The following is a 15,671-nucleotide window of genomic DNA, read 5'->3' as shown; positions in this document are numbered from 1 at the left end:
TGGATCTTGGTAGGGGTAAGGAAGGAGAAAGGGGAAGAGAGAGGGAGAAAGGGGAAGAGAGAGGAGAAACGGAAAGAGAGGGGAAGGGAAGGGAGGAAAGGGGAGGGAAAAGGTAAATGTGGTCCTGGGAGCGTGGAGGAGGGCAGGAGAGGAAGAGGGAGGGAAGGAGACAGAACAGAGAGAAGGAGGGAGGAGAGGAAAAGAGAAGGGAGAGAAGTAGGTGGAGAGAGGGAGGCAGGAGAAGAGAGGACGAAGGGAAAGAGAGAGGAAGGAGAGGAGAAGGGGAGGGGAGGGACGGGACAGGGCCTGCCCCCCCACCTTCTGGTTGAGGCGCTCCGGGCAGTGCTTGTCCAAGGTCCAGAGCCCCTGGCTGTGGGGCGAAGCTGAGCTGGGGCTGAGCTGCTCCTCGGGGTCGCTCTGCTGGGGGAGAGGAAGAGATCAGCACCGGGGCGGGGAGAGGAGCAGGGGAGGGGGAGAGGAGCAGGGAGGGGGGAGAGGAGCAGGGAGGGGGGAGAGGAGCAGGGAGGGGGGAGAGGAGCAGGTTGGGGGAGAGGAGCAGGGAGGGGGAGAGGAGCAGGGAGGGGGAGAAGAGCAGGGAGGGGGAGAGGAGCAGGGAGGGGGAGACCAGCCCCGGGCGGGGGAGGGGAAGCCGCAGGCGGGAATCTGAGAGGCGACAGGGAGCCCTAGGGCAGTGCCGAGTGCTGCGGCTCCTACCTGGGAGAGGCCTCAGGGCTCTGCTGCGCTTCCGCTGAGACATCTCCGAGCGCAGGGGGCAGAGGCTCCGGGGGAGAGGCTGACACCACCACCCCCCGGGACCCTCCCCCCCGGCTCCCTTCCCTCTGTGCTTTACCGCTTCCAGCCCAGGCCGCAAACCCCGCTTCAGGCAGCGCCGTTAAACCCGTCCCGCGCCGCCGCCGCTGACGCAGAACCGGCGGCGACAACCGGGGCGGGGCGAGGAGGGGAGGGGGGGGGGGGGGAAGCGGCGCAGGGAGAGGGGAAACGGAGGGGGCGGGGGAGGAGGCAGTGCGCAGGCGCAGAACCTGCCGGAGCGGGAGGCAGCGGCGGCGGCGCGCGGCCTTGGCGCGCTCTTTCTCCTGCCCCCGCCCCTTCCAGGCCCGGCGCCGCGCGGTGCATGATGGGAGCTGCAGTTCGCCGCTCGCATAGGCGAGAACGGAGGTGTGGGGGAGGAGGGCAGTGCGCAGGCGCAGAGACTGCCGGAGGAGGAGGCGGTGGCGCGCGGCGTTGGCTCGCTCTTTCTCCTCCGCCCGCCTCCAGGCCTGCCCCGCGCGGTGCATGATGGGAGCTGCAGTTCGCCTCCCACGGAGGCTAATTGGGGGGGGGGGGGGGGGGGGGGGGCAGGGCTCAGCGGCCGGCGCCGCCCTTCGCAGCCCTTTTCCCGCGCTCGGTCGGGATACTTCTGTCGCGACAGACATCACCACCCACCCCCCTCCAAGCAAAGAGCTTCCGGAACTGGTAGGCAGTGGAAAAAAAAAAACGAAACACCCCAAATCGGTTTATTTTGCCTCAAAATGGGGAGAGGGGAGGGGGTGGGAAGCGTTTCCCTCAAGGGGGAAACCGAGGCACAGGCAGTACGAAGGCACTTGGCGGAGGGCAGTGGGGGGAGGGGCAGCACCGCACGACCACCACCACCACCCCCCCCGTCGCGGGAGGAGGTTTCAGAGGTTGCACTCTCTCCCCCCCCCCCCCGCCCAACCCCCCTCCTCAAATAACTTAAGGCCAGGCCCTGTCCCCGGCCCGGGGTCCGGAGGGGAGGCTCTGAGCTGGGGCTGGGGTCGTCAGGCGCCGTCCGGGGACTCTGGGGAGGGACAAAGGGGGAAGGGAGGTCAGGGGGGGGAGCCCGCCCCGGGGGGCGGCAGGCAGCAGCCCGCAGCCTCCGCGCAGCCTGCGCCCCCCTCCGGCTCCCCCCCTCCCCCTTTGCCCTCCCTCTCCCTCTGCCCCCAGGCCCCTCTCCTCCCTCCTCCCCAGCCCTCTGCCCTGCCCCCCGCACCGGCCGCGCTGTGTCCCCCACGCCGCGGCAGCGTCAGGTATCCATCGTAGGCCAGCAGCAGCCCTGCCAGGAGCCCAAAACACCTGCGGGGGAGGCGCAGGCTCCAGAGACCCTCCCCCAGCACCCCACCCCCCCCCAGGCTCCCTCAGCCCCCCCAGACTGCGACCCCCCCGACTGGGACCCCTGAACGGGGACACTCCCACCCTCAAACTGGGACCATCACCCCCCCCAAACTGCGACCCCCCCACCCCCCCAAACTAGGTCCCCCTCCTCCAAACTGCGATCCCCCCCACCCCCCAAACTGAGGCACTCACCCCCCCCAAACCGAGCCCCTCCCCCAAACTGCGACCCCCTCTCCCCCAAACTGGGACCCCCAGACTGCGACCCCCCTCCCTCAAACTAGGACCCCCCACCCCCAAACTGAGGCACTCACCCCCCCAAACCGAGCCCCTCCCCCAAACTGGGACCCCCCAAACTGCGACTCCCTACCCCCCAAACTGGAGCACTCACCCCCCAGACTAGGACCCCCCTCCTCCAAACCAGGACCCCCACCCCCAAACTGCGACCCCCCACCCCCAAACTGAGGCACTCACCCCCCCCAAACCGAGCCCCACCCCCAAACTGGAGCACTCACCCCCCCAAACTAGGACCCCCTCCCCCCAAACTAGGACCCCCACCCCCAAACTGGGGCCCTCACCCCCCAAAAACAGGACCTCCTTCCCAGAACTGGGACTCCCACCCCCAGTTTGGGACCCCCGCCCCCCCCCCCCCCCAGGACCCCCAGCTCCTCTCACCCCCCGGCGGCGGTGCCGGCGCCGTCCCGGTGCCCGATGATGACGATGAGAGAGGTGATGAGGAAGAGCAGGGAACCCACCAGGCAGCGGATGAAGTCCTGAGAGACACACAGAGAGACTCCCTCAGCCCCACCAAGTGTCCCCGAGACCCCCTCTCAACCCCCTAAGTGCCTCGTAAAGCCCCCCCAAGTGCAACCCAGTGCCCCCCAAATCCCCTCTCAGCCCCCCAAATGCCCCTTCAAGCTCCCTGAGTGCCCCCTAAAGCACTCCAAACCCCCTTTCAGCCCCCCACAAATGCCCCCCAATCCCCCTCTCAGCCCCCCCGTTTCCCCCAACCGTCCTCTCAGCCCCCCAAGTGCCCCCTCAATCCCCCCAGTGCCCCCCAAATGCCCCTCAAACCGCCTCTCAGCCTCCCAAATGCAACCTCAGAGTCCCCCCAGTGCCCCCCCAGCCCCCCTCTCAGCCCTCCCATATGCCCTCTCAATCCCCCCAAGTGCCCCCCTAAATCCCCCCAATCCCCCTCTCAGCCCCCCCAAGTGCCCCCCCAAACCCCCTTTCAGCCCCCCCAACCCCTCTCTTTAGCCCCCCCCCCTTCCCAGCGCCCCCCCCGCGGCGCTCACCGTCCACACCCCAGTGTATGATGGGCAGGCGGGGGGGCCAGCCCGCACCCCCCAGACAGCCAGCATCAGGGCGGCGAACACCAGCTCGCAGACGGCCAGGCTGGCGTAGCCCGGGGTGCGGGAGGCGCCGTAGCACAACCAGCGCCAGCACGCACAGCGCCTGCGGAGCGCCACCTGTCGGAGCGGGCCGGCGGCGCAGGGCAGGGGCAAGCCCCCACAGCAGCGCCCGCAAGGGGCTCCCAGAGGGGACACCAGCGCCCCCCTGGAGGCCTCCCATTCTCTGCCGTCTGAGGGTCCTACGGGGGTCCCTTACAGAGGGGGCCTATAGACCTCCCCCATGGGGGTGCCTGTGGGTCTGTAATGCTCCTACAGCTTCCCCTACGGTCCCCATAGACCTCCCACGAGGTTCCTATAGATCTATAGGGATCCTACAGCTTCCTATAGCTGCCCATAGGGTCCCCATAGATCCTCCCACAGGGTTCCTGTGGATCTGTAAGGTTCCTGTAGCTTCCCATAGATGCCCCCACAGGGTTCCTGTGGATCTGTAAGGTTCCTGTAGCTTCCCATAGGGCTCCTATAGTTTCCCATAGAATTCCTGGATCTTCTCATGGGGTCCCCATAGATCTCCCATAGGGTTCCTATGGATCTGTAAGGTTCCTATAACTTCCCATAGGATTCCTATAGTTTCCCATAGGATTCCTGTAGCTTCCCATGGGGGTCCCCATAGATCTCCCATAGGGTTCCTATGGATCAGTAGGGTTTCTATAGCTTTCCATACAGTCCCTATAAACCTCCCATAGGATTTCTATATTTTCCATAGACTTCCTAATGCTTCCCATAGGGTCCCTACAGTTTCCCATAGGGTTCCTGTAGCTTCCCATGGGGTCCCCATAGACCTCTCATAGGGTTCTTATGGATCTGTAGAGTTCCTATAACTTCCTATAGGGTCCCTATAGCTCCCCAATGGGGTCCCCATAGCTCCCTCCATGGGGTTCCTATAGCTCCCCCCCATAGATCCCCCCCATAGGGTCCCCATAGCTCCCCCCATGGGGTTCCTATAGCTCCCCCCATAGATCCCCCCCACAGGGTCCCCCATAGATCCCCCATGGGGTTCCTATAGATCCCCCCATAGGGTCCCCATAGATCCCCCCATGGGGTTCCTATAGCTCCCCCCATAGATCCCCCCATAGGGTCCCCATAGCTCCCCCCATGGGGGTTCCTATAGCTCCCCCCATAGATCCCCCCATAGGGTCCCCATAGCTCCCCCCATGGGGTTCCTATAGCTCCCCCCATAGATCCCCCCATAGGGTCCCCATGGCTCCCCACATGGGGTTCCTATAGCTAACCTCATAGCTCCCCCCACAGGGTCCCCATAGCTCCCCCCATAGAGTTCCAATAGCTGCCCCCATGGGGTCCCCATAGCTCCCCCCCACCCTGCCCTGCCCGCTCAGCGTAGGCACACAGCGCCCCCGTGTGGCGCCGCGGGGCAGCGGTCGCCGTGGGCAACAGCCAAAATACAGCTGCGCCCTTAAAAGGGCAACGCCGCGGGATGGGGGGGGGGTGGGGGTGTGGGACCCACCGAGTGGGGTTCTTAAAGCGGCAAGGGTGGGACCCACCGAGGGGCTCTTAGAGGGCCGACACCTTCTGGAGGTAGGGGGGTTTGCGGGGGGGATTTTGTAGGGGTATCTTAAAGGGACAGGCGCCCTGAAATACCTTAAAGGGGCAGCGCACCGCCCACGCTCGTGGCGCAAGAGTCGGTTGGCACCGGGCACCGCCCAACACCCACCCCTGTGTGCCAACACCCCCCCCCCTCCTTCCCCCCCCCCGCCTTCTTCCTTGGCATCCTCCCCCTCCCCCTTTTCATTCAAACCTGGGCTCTGCACCAATCAGAGAGCAGACAGAATCAGCCCCTTGGCCCCCCGCCCATGCTTAACCCTCTGGCTGCTGCCTGTTTCCTAAGGGCGTTGCCCCTCCACGTGCCCAAGAAGGGGGTAGGGGGATACAAACCTGAGGCTGGGGTCCCCATCAGGGGTCTTCCCCCCCTCCAAAATGGGGCTGACCTAAATTTGGGCTCTCCAAAATAGGAATCCAGGGGTGCACCACCACCCCCCCAAAAGGGGGGTCCCAAGTGTTCTGCGGACCCTCCCCCTAATAGGGAACCAATCACCTTGCAGGCCCCCCCACCCAAGGGGTCCGACAGAGAACCAACCACCCTGATATCCCCTCCCCAAAAATGGGGACCCCCTCTCCAAATGCCCACCGCTCCACCCCCTCCATAATTCACTGCTTCCCCTCCAGGGGCAATCAAACACCCCCTGCCTCCTCCCCCCCCCTCCCGGTGCACCCCCAGCTCCCCTCTCCCCGGGGGGGTGAGGGTCTTCCCCCCCCCTCCCCAAACCCCCCTCCCCAAGACCACCTCCCCAAGACCCCTCCCCAGGCTCTCACGATCTCTCCGATCAGCACCAGCCCCTTGTGGGTGCGGCTGAAGCCCAGGCAGGCCCTGGGGCCGCTCTGGGAGGCCGCTGGGTTCCATGGCCGGGCGGCGGTAACCGGGAAAGGAGCAGCGGTTTGGGGGGGGGTAAGGGGGGGGCCGCGGGGGGAATCCGGGAGGGGGGGGCCCCGAGGGAGCGGCCCCGGCGCGGCTGGGCGTGGCCGAGTGGTGGGAGCGGCTTCGTGATTGGCTAAGGGGGCAAGGGGGCGGGAGAAGGAGAGCGTGGGGGAAGCCCCCGCGTGGAGGGGGCCCCGAGGGAGCGGGCCCCGGCGCGGCTGGGGCGTGGCCCGAGTGGTGGGAGCGGCTCCGTGATTGGCTAAGGGGGCAAAGGGGCAGGAGGGAGGGAGAGCGCGAGGGAAGCCCCCCGCGAGGAGGAGGGAGGGGGGAGGATAGCGGCGGGCGGGGGCCGAGAGAAGGGGAAACCCCTCGCGATTGGTGTGAGGGGGTGGAGGGCGATTGGAGAAGGGGGTCCCGAAGGGGCGGGGTTTAGGTAGGGGAAACCCCAAACGATTGGGGAGGGGCTTCCGGGGGGCGGGGTCTAGGTTGGAGAACCTCCCTGCGATTGGATTGGGGGTCCCAAGGGGCGTGGCTCCGGCTGGGGAAGCCCCAGCTGTTTGGGTAAGGGTCACAGGGGGGAAGGTCTTAGGCCGGGGAACCCGCCAAGGGTTGGGACGGGGGGGGGGGTCCCAAGGGGCGGGGCTGGGAGCAGGGGAAGCCCAAAGCTGATTGGGGGAGTAAGCCTAGGGGGGCGGGGGAGGGGGGTGTGGCCCTCGGGGGAGAGGGTTGGGAGGATGGGGGCCAAGAGGAGCCTGGGGAAGGGATCCAGAGGACATCTAGGGGGGGACCCAAAGGATCTGGGGCGACCCAGAGAGACTCGGGAGGGGGGGAGAGTCTGGGAGGGCCCTAATAGTGCTCCTCCCCGCTCCCCCCCCAGTTTGGGGTGACTCAGGCAGGATTGTGGCCAGGCCCCACCCTGCCGGATGCCGGTTTGGGGGGGAGCGGGGGGCAAAAATGACTCACAGGGAGGCCCCGCTGGAGGGGGGTCCCCACCCTTTATTGAGCACCCCAAAAATAAGGGAGGGAGCACCATAGCCCCCTCCACCCCCTAGAAAGGTATGGGGGGGGGAGGTGCATTGCATAGCTTGAAGGTGAGCCTCCCCCTAAAACTGGGGGACCACCGACCCCCCCAGGCACAAAATGGGGGGGGTCACAGCAGCCCCCCCTCCCAAACCCCACTTCTTTTTAGGGGGATGGGGGGCACACACACAACCACCATTAGGATCCAGTCTGGGGGAGGAAGGGGAGGGATAAAAAAATAAGAGATAATTAAAAATTAAGGGGTGTGGGCCCCTCCCCCCCTCCAAATTGCTGCCCCCCTCCCCTCCCCGCCAAGCACGCACCAAGGCGGGGGGTCCATGCGTCCCACGAGGCAGAAGCAGAGCTCCCCCCGGGGGGAGCTGCTGACGCACAGGCTCAGGACTCCCCTCCCAGGCCCATTCTGGGGGGGCCCTGTCAGAAAAGAGACAACCCCCCCCCCAAAAAATAATAAGTAATAATAAGACCACCCCCTTAGCCCCCATTAAGCTGCCCAGGCTCCCCTGCCAGGGGGTTCAGGTGGGTTTGGGGGGGGCTTGGGGCTGTACCACTGCATTTTATGGGGGGTCTTGGGCTGTGCCATTTCATGGGGGGGGGGCAGTGGGGGGGGTGTTGGGGGGATACTGGGGGGGGTTGGGGGGGCTTTGGGCTGTACCACTGCATTTTATGGGAGTCTGGGGCTGTACCATTACATGGGGGGGGGGGCTGTTTTTGCGGGGGGGCGTCACTGGAGGGGGGTGTTGGGGGAATACTGGGGGGTTTGGGGGGGGCTTTGGGCTGTACCACTGCGTTTTATGGGGGGCTTGGGCTGTACCGTTGTGTTTGGGTGGGGGTCTTGGGCTGTACCATCACCTGTTGTGTCTCGGGGGGGGGTAGGGGGGGGCGCTGGGGAATGTTCCATTGAAACTGGGGGGGGACAGTCCCTGGGCTGTACCATTGTATTTTAGGGGAGAGACTGGGAGGGGATTAGGAGGTGCTGGGAGGGGGGATTGGGAGGGACTGGAAGGGGATTGGGAGGTGCTGGGAGGGGATTGGGAGGGACTGGAAGGGGATTGGGAGGTGCTGGGAGGGACTAGGAGGGTACTGGGAGGGGGATTGGGAGGGGACTGGGAGGTACTGGATCCCCTTACCTGGGGGGGGTGGGGTGGGGGTGGTGGTCCTAGGACTGTACCACTGCTCCTTGAGGTGGGGGGTGGGGGCGTTGATTGGTTTGTACGACTTTTTTTGGGGGGGTCTCACTACACTAGGGTTGTCCCAGGGGTTGTGGGCACTGACTCAGTTTGGGGGAGGGGGGGGTGGGGGTCTCTCACCCTGAGCCCGGCGCAGCAGCAGGCGCAGGCGGCTGCCCCCCCCCCGGATGCGGGCGAGGGCCTGGGCGTGAGTCATGCCCGCGGTGGGGGCTCCGTTGATGGCCAGCAGCTGGTCACTCACCTGAGACACCCACCCCCCCCCCCCAAAACACAGGGACCCCCCCTCACGACCCCCCCTCCAAGGCCAACAGACCGTTCGACCCCCCGTAGTGCCCCCTCAGCCCCCTACAAGACTCCATCAGCCCTGCGAGTGCCCCCAGAGAGAGCCCTAGACCCCCTCATGCCCCCCCCAAGACTCTTCTAGACTCCCCCCGACCCTTCTGGGCTCCCCCATAGCCCCCCCAGCACCCACTTCTACCCCCAATACCCACCATGGTTCCCTTCAAGCTTCTTCTAGACCCCCCTGTGCCCCCCCCCAGGACCCACTTCTCTCCCCAAGACCCCCACATAGCCCCCCCCAAGATCTCCTAAGGACCCACTTCCCCCTCCCCGAACCCCCCATAGCCCCTCCCAGGACCCACTTCCCTCCCAAGACCCCCTATACCCCCTCTCACCCCACCCCCCGACCCACTTTCCCCCTCCCGACCCCCCCAGGCCCCTCATAGGCCCCCTCCCAAGACCCCTCCAGGATCCATTCCTCTCCCAAGACCCCCGTAGACCCCCACAAGTCCCCCACAAACCTCTTTTCCTCCCTCATCCCCAGCTTCCCATAACCCCCCTCCCCCCCGGAAGCCCCTCCCCCCCCCTTGTACCTGGATGCGGCCGCAGCGCTGGGCGGGGCCCCCCTCCCGCAGCCCCCGGACGTACACCCCCGAGTTGAGGTCGCGCCCCCCCCCGCAGGCTGAAGCCGAAGCCCCTGGGGCCCCGCGGCAGCTCCACCGCGAACGGGGGGGGGGGAGGGGGAGGGGAAGGGGGCAGGGAGAGACCCCCCCCAGGCCTGCCGGACCGGGGGGGTCCCGGTTAGCCCTCCCAGAACGCCCCCTAGTACTCCCAGTATCCTCCCATTGCCCTCCCACTACCCACCCAGTGCTGCCACTACCCACCCAGTGCCCTCCCAGTACCCACCCAGTGCTGCCACTACCCACCCAGTGCTGCCAGTGCCCTCCCAGTACCCTCCCAGTACCCTTCCAGTGCCCTCCCAGTGCCCCCCCTGTGCCCCCACAGTGCTCCCAGTTCCCTTCCCAGTCACTCCAGGCCCCCCCTCCCGCCTGTCCCAGTTCCTACCCGTGGCCAGCCCAGGCTGCACCCCAGCTCGCTGCCATCCTCTAGCTCACCACCTGGGGGCGCTGCGGAAGGAGAGGAGCCGCCAGTGCCTCCCAGTACAGACCAGTATCACCCTGGGGCTTCCCCGTGCCCCAAGTCCTGCTCCAGTTCCTCCCAGTCTGCCTCCCAGTGCCCTCCCAGTTCCCTTCTCAGTACTCTCAGTCCCTCTTCTGGTGCCCTCCCAGTGCCCTCCCAGTGCTCCCAGTCCCCCTTCTGGTACCCTCTCTGTGCTCCCAGTGCCCTCCCAGTGCCCTCCCAGTACTCTCAGTCCCCCTTCTGGTGCCCTCCCAGTGCCCTCCCAGTACTCTCAGTCCCCCTTCTGGTGCCCTCTCTGTGCTCCCAGTGCCCTCCCAGTGCTCCCAGTCCCCCTTCTGGTGCCCTCCCAGTGCTCCCACTGTCCTACCAGTGCTCCCACTGCCCCTTCTGGTGCCCTCCCTGTGCTCCCAGTTCAATCCCAGTGACCCTAGACCCCCTCCCAGTGCCCTCCCCAGTGCTCCCTGTGTCCCTCACCAGCAGGCAGCAGGTCACAGGGTTCAGGTCCCACGAAGCTGGTGACAGCCACAGGCTCGGGGTGGGCCCCAGGCCCTGGGGGGAGACCACCAGTGCCGCCCAGTATCCCCCCAGTGCCCTCCTAGCGCCTCCCAATACTCCCCAGTGCCCCCTCAGTACCCTCCCAGTGCCCCCAATCCACCTCCCAGTCCCCCCAGTTCCCCTCCCAGTTCCTCCCAGTTCCCCTCTCAGTCCCCCCCAGTTCCCCCAGTGCCCCCCAGATTCCCCCCGTCATGTCTCCCCCCAGTGCTCACTCAGGCCTGGCAGCAGCAGCAGCAGGTCCCTCTCGGGGGGGGAGGGGCAGCGCCGGCTCCGGGGCGAGGGTCCCGGCGCGGCTGGGGGGGGCGGGGGTGGGGGGCGGCTGTAGCGCAGGACGCAGGCCCCGCCCACGACCACCACCACGCTCACTGGGGAGGGGGCGGGGAGCAGCTTAAGTGTGGGGGGGAGGGACCCCCACGAAATAATGGGGATCCCCCCCAAAATGAAGGGGGACACCCCCCCCAAAAGGGACCCCCCGACCCTCTCCCCCCCTTCACTCACCGCTGGGGACTGGGGGAGCCTCCGCGGGAGACATCAGGGGGCAGGGAACCCCCCTGGGGGGGCTACGACTGCGGGGTGGGGGGGGGAGGGCAGAGTCATACCAGTGCCCCCGGTATGCTCCCAGTACGACTCCAGTGCCCCCCCAGTGCTCCCAGTACGCCTCCCATTGCCTCCAGTATCCCTCCCAGCGCGCCCAGTATGCCCCCAGTATGCCCCCAGTACCCCTCCCAGTGCTCCCATTATCCCTCCCAGTGCCCCCAGTATCCCTCCCAGCATCCCTCCCGCTGCTCCCAGCATCCCTCCCAGTGTCCCCTATATCCCAGCGCTCCCAGCATCCCTCCCAGCATCCCTCCCAGTGCCCCCTGTATCCCAGCGCTCCCAGTATCCTTCCCAGCGCTCCCTGTATCCCTCCCAGCGCTCTCAGCATCCCTCCCAGCGCTCCCGGCCGGGCCCCGCAGCATCCCAGCCGCCCCCATCCCGCCCTGGCCCCGCCCCTCGGGTACCAGCGGCCGGGGTCGCCACGGCAACGGGCGCGAGGCCGGCGGGCGCGCCAAGGCGGGAGGCGGGGTCTGGAGCCTGGCGGACGGCTTCACCAATCAACGGGCCGGTACCTCTAGAGGCGGGGGACGGCGCCAATCACCGCCGGCGACTTACGGGGGCAGGGTGGGGCAGCGGCCTGGAGACGCTACCAATCAGCGGGCCGCACAAAGTATGGGGGGATGTATAGGCCCGGAAGTGACGTCAGCCTCTCCCACAAGTCGCGGCGGGAAAGGGGAAGAGGAGGAGGGAGAGTGATGGCGGCGACCGGCGGTACCGAGAGCGGGCGGGCGGCGGAGGGCGGCGCGGCGGCGCCGGTGTCGTTCGGCTTCAGGCGGAAGGCAGAGCGGAGGAGGCTGGTGGCGGCGGGGCCCTGCGCGGAGCTCCCGGGGGAAGCCGGGGAGGAAGCCGAAGATGGAGAGGCAGAGCCGCTGAGGGCGGTGGAAGGGAAGGAGCTGCTCAGGTACGGCCTGGGCGGGGAGGGGGAAAGGAAGGGGGGAAGGGGCTTGAGGCAGGGTCTGGGGGCATACTGGGATCAAACTGGGAGCCATACTTGGAGCTTTGGGGTCCATACTGGGAGCCCTGGAGCCAAAGTGGGGACACTGGGAGCATACTGGGACCAAACTGGGAGCTTTGGAGCCAAACTGGGGGCACTGGGAGCATATTGGGACCAAACTGGGAGCCGTGGAGCCAAACTGGGGGCACTGAGGGCATACTGGGACCAAACTGGGAACATACTGGGACCAAACGGGGAGCCCTGGAGCCAAACTGGGGGCACTGGGAGCATACTGGGACCAAACTGGGAGCTGTGGAGCCAAACTGGGGGCACTGAGGGCAAACTGGGAGCAAACTGGGAGCATACTGGGACCAAACTGGGAGCCCTGGAGCCAAACTGGGGGTACTGAGGGCATACTGGGAGCCCTGGAGCCAAAGTGGGGGCCCTGGGAGGGGTACTGGGGGCATTGAGAGGGATGCTGGGGGCAATGCATTCAGAGGGGGAGGGCGTGGTCTTTATGAGCGGGGCGTGGCTAATCTGACTCCGACCTCCCACCCCCAGCTCCCGTCCGGCCCCACCCCCCCCTCAGGAGCTCATCATTCCCCTGCTGCCCCCTGCCCACCGCTGGAGAAACCCGGAGCCCCCGCCCCCCGCTTCTGACCGCACCCCTTCAGACCCTGCCCCTTCGAGTCACGCCTCCCCGGACCACGCCCCCTCAGACCCCGCCCCCCCCGGGCCCCTCTCGGTGGAGGACCAAGCGGTGAAGGAGCTGCTGAGGGGTGAGTGGTGAGAGGGAGAGGTTTTGGGGGAGGGGGGTTGGGGGGGGCCTAGGACCCCTAGGAATTGAGTGAGGGTCCTAAGAGCCCCTCCCTGTCCCCTCCACCCCTCCCAGAAGCGAGGCAGAGCCAGGAGCAGGGGGAGGGGGACTCTGCCCCCTCCATTTCCATCCCCATCCCACTGCAGGAGGCAGCCCCCAGGCCACAGCCGGTGAGTGACCCCCCCCCCGCCCCCCATGATCTCCAAATCCCAGCCCCATACCTGCCCCCTCTTCATCCCACCTAAATACCCCCCCACACCCCTCCAAATACCTACCCAGCCCCATGCCTGCCCCCTTTGCACCCCCCAGGCCCCCAGATACCTACCCAGCCCCATGCCTGCTCCCCTTGCACCCCCCCAGATACCTACCCAGTCCCATGCCTGCCCCTTTTGCACCCCCCAGGCCCCCAGATACCTACCCAGTCCCATGCCTGCCCCCTTTGCACCCCCCCACATACCCTCCAGCACCCCCAAATACCCTCCTGGCTCCATATCTGCCCCCCAGCACCCCAAATCCCCCTCTAGCACCCCCTAACTTGCCCCAGGCCCCCTAAATCCTCCACTGGCATTCCCTAAACCTCTCCAGACCCCTTAAGTCCCCCCTCAAGCAGCCCCCACTCCTCTCCAGCCTCCTCCTACCCCCCCCCAGCACCGTCTAAATCCGCCCCCCAGGACCCCCTAACCCCCTCCAGACCCACCTCAATGCACCCCACCCCTCTGACCCCTCCATGCCCCCCGCAGACCCCCCAGGACTACGCGGCGGTGCCGGTGGCAGCCTTCGGCCTGGCCATGCTGCGGGGGATGGGCTGGAGCCAGGGGGAGGGCATCGGCCGCACCTTCAAACAGTGAGGGGGGGACGCCCCAAAACCGCGGGGGGGGGGGCCCCCTGAAACCCCCTTGGGGGGGCACAACCTCCTGCCCCCCTCCCCAAAGGTGGTCTGAGCCCGTTTTTAACCTCCCTACTGCCTCTTCCTCCTCTTCCTCCCCAGGGTGGTGAAGCCCTTGGAGCATCGCCTGCGGCCCCGGGGGCTGGGGCTGGGGGCTGAGCCTGTGCCCCCCTCGGGGACCCCCCCAGCAGGGCAGCCCCCCCGGGAGGGGGAGGCTCAGGGGGGGCTGCTGGCTGTGGGGGCTTTGGTCCACATCCAGGCTGGGCCTCACCAGGGCCTCTACGGCAAGGTAAGAGCCTCCCAGCGTGGGGCTGGGGCCGCTCCAGCCCCTCCCAGGGTAGTACCAGGAGGGGTCCTGTGTCTGTGTCGCCCCCCACAGGTGGAGGGCTTGGACCCCGAGACTGCCAGGGCCGTGGTGAGGTTGGAGCTGGGGGGGCAGAGAGTGACCCTGAGCCAGCACAGCCTGAAGGTTGGAGGTGAGCCCCCCAGTGCCTCCCAGTATCCCCCCCCAGTGCCTCCCAGTATCCCCCCCCAGTGCCTCCCAGTATCCCCCCCCAGTGCCTCCCAGTATCCCCCCCCAGTGCCTCCCAGTAACTTCCTAGTGCTCCCCAGCCCCTCCCAGTTTCCTCCCAGTCCCCCCAGGTGCCTCCCAGTAACTCCCAGTCCTGTCCTACAGCTCCTCCCAGTAAGAATTCCAAGGAGAAGGTGGTCCAGCAGGAGGCTCACACTGGCAGCAAGAGGAAGCAGCCCCTGGAAGAGGAGAGGTGAGGGGGGAGGACATGATGCCAATAACCACCCAGTCCCCCCCAGTACTCTCCCATGCCCTCCCTTTGGCCCTCAGTCCCTTCCCAGTCCCCCCACCCAGTCCTGTCCCAGACCATCCTAGTGCCTTTTTCTGCCCTCCCCCAGGACACCCCAAAGGGTTCCCCGGAGGGCTCCCCCCTGGCTGCGCAGAGACCTTCGCGTGCGGTGCGTGGACAGCAGCTTCCAGGGGGGGCGCTACTACAACTGCAAGGTGAGGCCAGCGGGGGGGCAGTTGGCGCCAGGAGGGGCCAGTGAGGACCAGTATGGGGCAGTAGGAACCAGTGAAGGGCAGTAGGGACCAGTAAGGGGCAGCGTGGATCAGGTGGGACCAGTAGAGGGTAGTAGTGACCCATAGAGATCAGTAGGGGGCAGTGTGGGTCTGTATGAGCCAGTAGGGGGCAGGTCAGACCGGTTAACCCAATGGGGAGGGGCTCTGCAAGCCCCAGTTGGGCCCAGTTCCCCCCAACTGGTCCCAGTCACCCCCCCACCTGGTGCCAGTCGCCCCCTGACTGCTCCCTGTCGCCCCCAGATGGTGGTGGAGGATATGCTGACCCCAGACTCCTGCGTCTGCCGGACGGACGAGGGGCGGCTGGTCGAGGGTGAGTCCCAGCCCCAGTTTGGGGGTGCAGAGGGAGGTGGGGTCCTTCCCACCCCCTCCCTGACCCCTCTGTGCTCCCCACTAGGTCTGAAGGAAGCCATGTTGGAAACGGTGATCCCACGAGGCGCCGGCGACCGCGTCATGGTGGTGCTCGGGGAGCACACAGGGAAGGTGAGAAGCTGCTGGAGGAGATTTGGGGGGGGGGCGGTCCTCAAGCTTAGGGGATCCCCCCCACCCCAAAACCGCTGTTGTGTGTGCCTTCCCCTGAAGGTGGGCAGGATCCTGGAGCGGGAGCCAGGGCGCAGCCGTGCCCTGGTGCAGCTGGAGAGGGACGCGGCCGGGCGGGTGGTGCCCCTGGACTATGACCTCATCTGCCACTACGTGGGGGGGCTGGAGGATGACTGAGACACACCCACCCCCGACCCCCGAAGAGCACCCCCAAAACTACCTGCCAGCTTCCAACATGGCTGCCGGGAGCCACTTGCCAGCTTCCAACATGGCCGCCGAAAAGGACCTTTGCCAGGCTGCAACTGGGCTGCTGGGAGGCAGCTGCCAGGCTCAAGCATGGCTGCCAAAAAGGGAACTTTGCCAGCTTCCAACATGGCTACCCGAAGCCACTTTCCAGTTCCCAGCACGGTAGCCTGGAGCCACGTGCCAACATCCGACATGGCTGCCCGGCCCCCGCCATAAGCCCCAACAGACCTCACTTGCCAGTGACCACCATGGCTGTTGTGGCCTCAGGGGAATAAATAGTGCCCTAATGCCATCACGCTGCCCTTACTGTGCCTTTTGGGGTGCGGAGTTTGGGGGGGGAAGGAGTTCCCCACTTCGAATTCCCCCCCCTCGAAGCCACTCCCACTGCC

At 66.7% G+C, this 15,671-nt stretch overlaps 3 protein-coding genes across 5 annotated transcripts; 1 reads left to right on the top strand and 2 right to left on the bottom strand.

Annotated features, from left to right (window-relative positions):
- Positions 1-1,377: 1,377 nt before the first annotated feature.
- GPKOW (G-patch domain and KOW motifs) lies at positions 1,378-15,574 on the top strand. 3 transcript variants are annotated; one of them, XM_068170510.1, is made up of 12 exons: positions 1,378-1,473; positions 11,429-11,670; positions 12,265-12,482; positions 12,596-12,690; positions 13,261-13,364; positions 13,509-13,695; positions 13,786-13,882; positions 14,083-14,170; positions 14,316-14,421; positions 14,740-14,809; positions 14,894-14,979; positions 15,079-15,574. In XM_068170510.1, the coding sequence occupies exons 2-12, from the start codon at positions 11,465-11,467 to the stop codon at positions 15,211-15,213; spliced, it is 1,392 nt and encodes a 463-aa protein (XP_068026611.1). In that variant the 5' UTR covers positions 1,378-1,473; positions 11,429-11,464; the 3' UTR covers positions 15,214-15,574. The 3 variants fall into 3 exon arrangements, with proteins under 3 accessions (XP_068026611.1, XP_068026612.1, XP_068026613.1); XM_068170512.1 differs by lacking the exon at positions 1,378-1,473 and having other exon boundaries at positions 11,364-11,670; XM_068170511.1 differs by lacking the exons at positions 1,378-1,473; positions 15,079-15,574 and having other exon boundaries at positions 11,354-11,670; positions 14,316-14,375.
- On the bottom strand, positions 1,485-7,189 carry PLP2 (proteolipid protein 2). Its single transcript, XM_068170515.1, is given in 8 exon segments — positions 1,485-1,816; positions 2,009-2,091; positions 2,803-2,900; positions 3,430-3,459; positions 3,462-3,557; positions 3,559-3,582; positions 5,868-6,229; positions 7,150-7,189. Coding segments are annotated over 8 exon segments (753 nt in total). The 3' UTR covers positions 1,485-1,796.
- On the bottom strand, positions 6,721-11,404 carry MAGIX (MAGI family member, X-linked). Its single transcript, XM_068170514.1, has 8 exons — positions 11,174-11,404; positions 10,671-10,738; positions 10,385-10,537; positions 10,092-10,166; positions 9,543-9,604; positions 8,319-8,439; positions 7,314-7,422; positions 6,721-7,200 (listed from the first exon to the last, which is right to left on the bottom strand). Coding segments are annotated over exons 2-8 (555 nt in total). The 5' UTR covers positions 10,705-10,738; positions 11,174-11,404; the 3' UTR covers positions 6,721-7,199.
- Positions 15,575-15,671: the final 97 nt, after the last annotated feature.

The sequence above is a fragment of the Melanerpes formicivorus genome, unplaced genomic scaffold, assembly GCF_026170545.1.
Source record: "Melanerpes formicivorus ecotype bairdi unplaced genomic scaffold, bMelFor1.0.p_v2 SCAF_403, whole genome shotgun sequence".
Lineage (NCBI taxonomy): Eukaryota > Metazoa > Chordata > Aves > Piciformes > Picidae > Melanerpes > Melanerpes formicivorus.
Note: the sequence above shows the minus strand (reverse complement) of the source record. Positions and strands in the feature narration are given on the sequence as shown.

Coding starts and splice junctions, on each gene's coding strand:
- GPKOW (XM_068170512.1), top strand. CDS start 11,390: ATGTATAGGCCCGGAAGTGACGTCAGCCTCTCCCACAAGTCGCGGCGG. Junction 12,483..12,595: donor GGTGAAGGAGCTGCTGAGGG/GTGAGTGGTGAG, acceptor CACCCCTCCCAG/AAGCGAGGCAGAGCCAGGAG. Junction 13,696..13,785: donor ACCAGGGCCTCTACGGCAAG/GTAAGAGCCTCC, acceptor CGCCCCCCACAG/GTGGAGGGCTTGGACCCCGA.
- MAGIX (XM_068170514.1), bottom strand. CDS start 10,704: ATGTCTCCCGCGGAGGCTCCCCCAGTCCCCAGCG. Junction 9,605..10,091: donor CTGTGACCTGCTGCCTGCTG/GTGAGGGACACA, acceptor CTCCTTCCGCAG/CGCCCCCAGGTGGTGAGCTA. Junction 7,423..8,318: donor GCTGCTGCGCCGGGCTCAGG/GTGAGAGACCCC, acceptor CTTTTCTGACAG/GGCCCCCCCAGAATGGGCCT.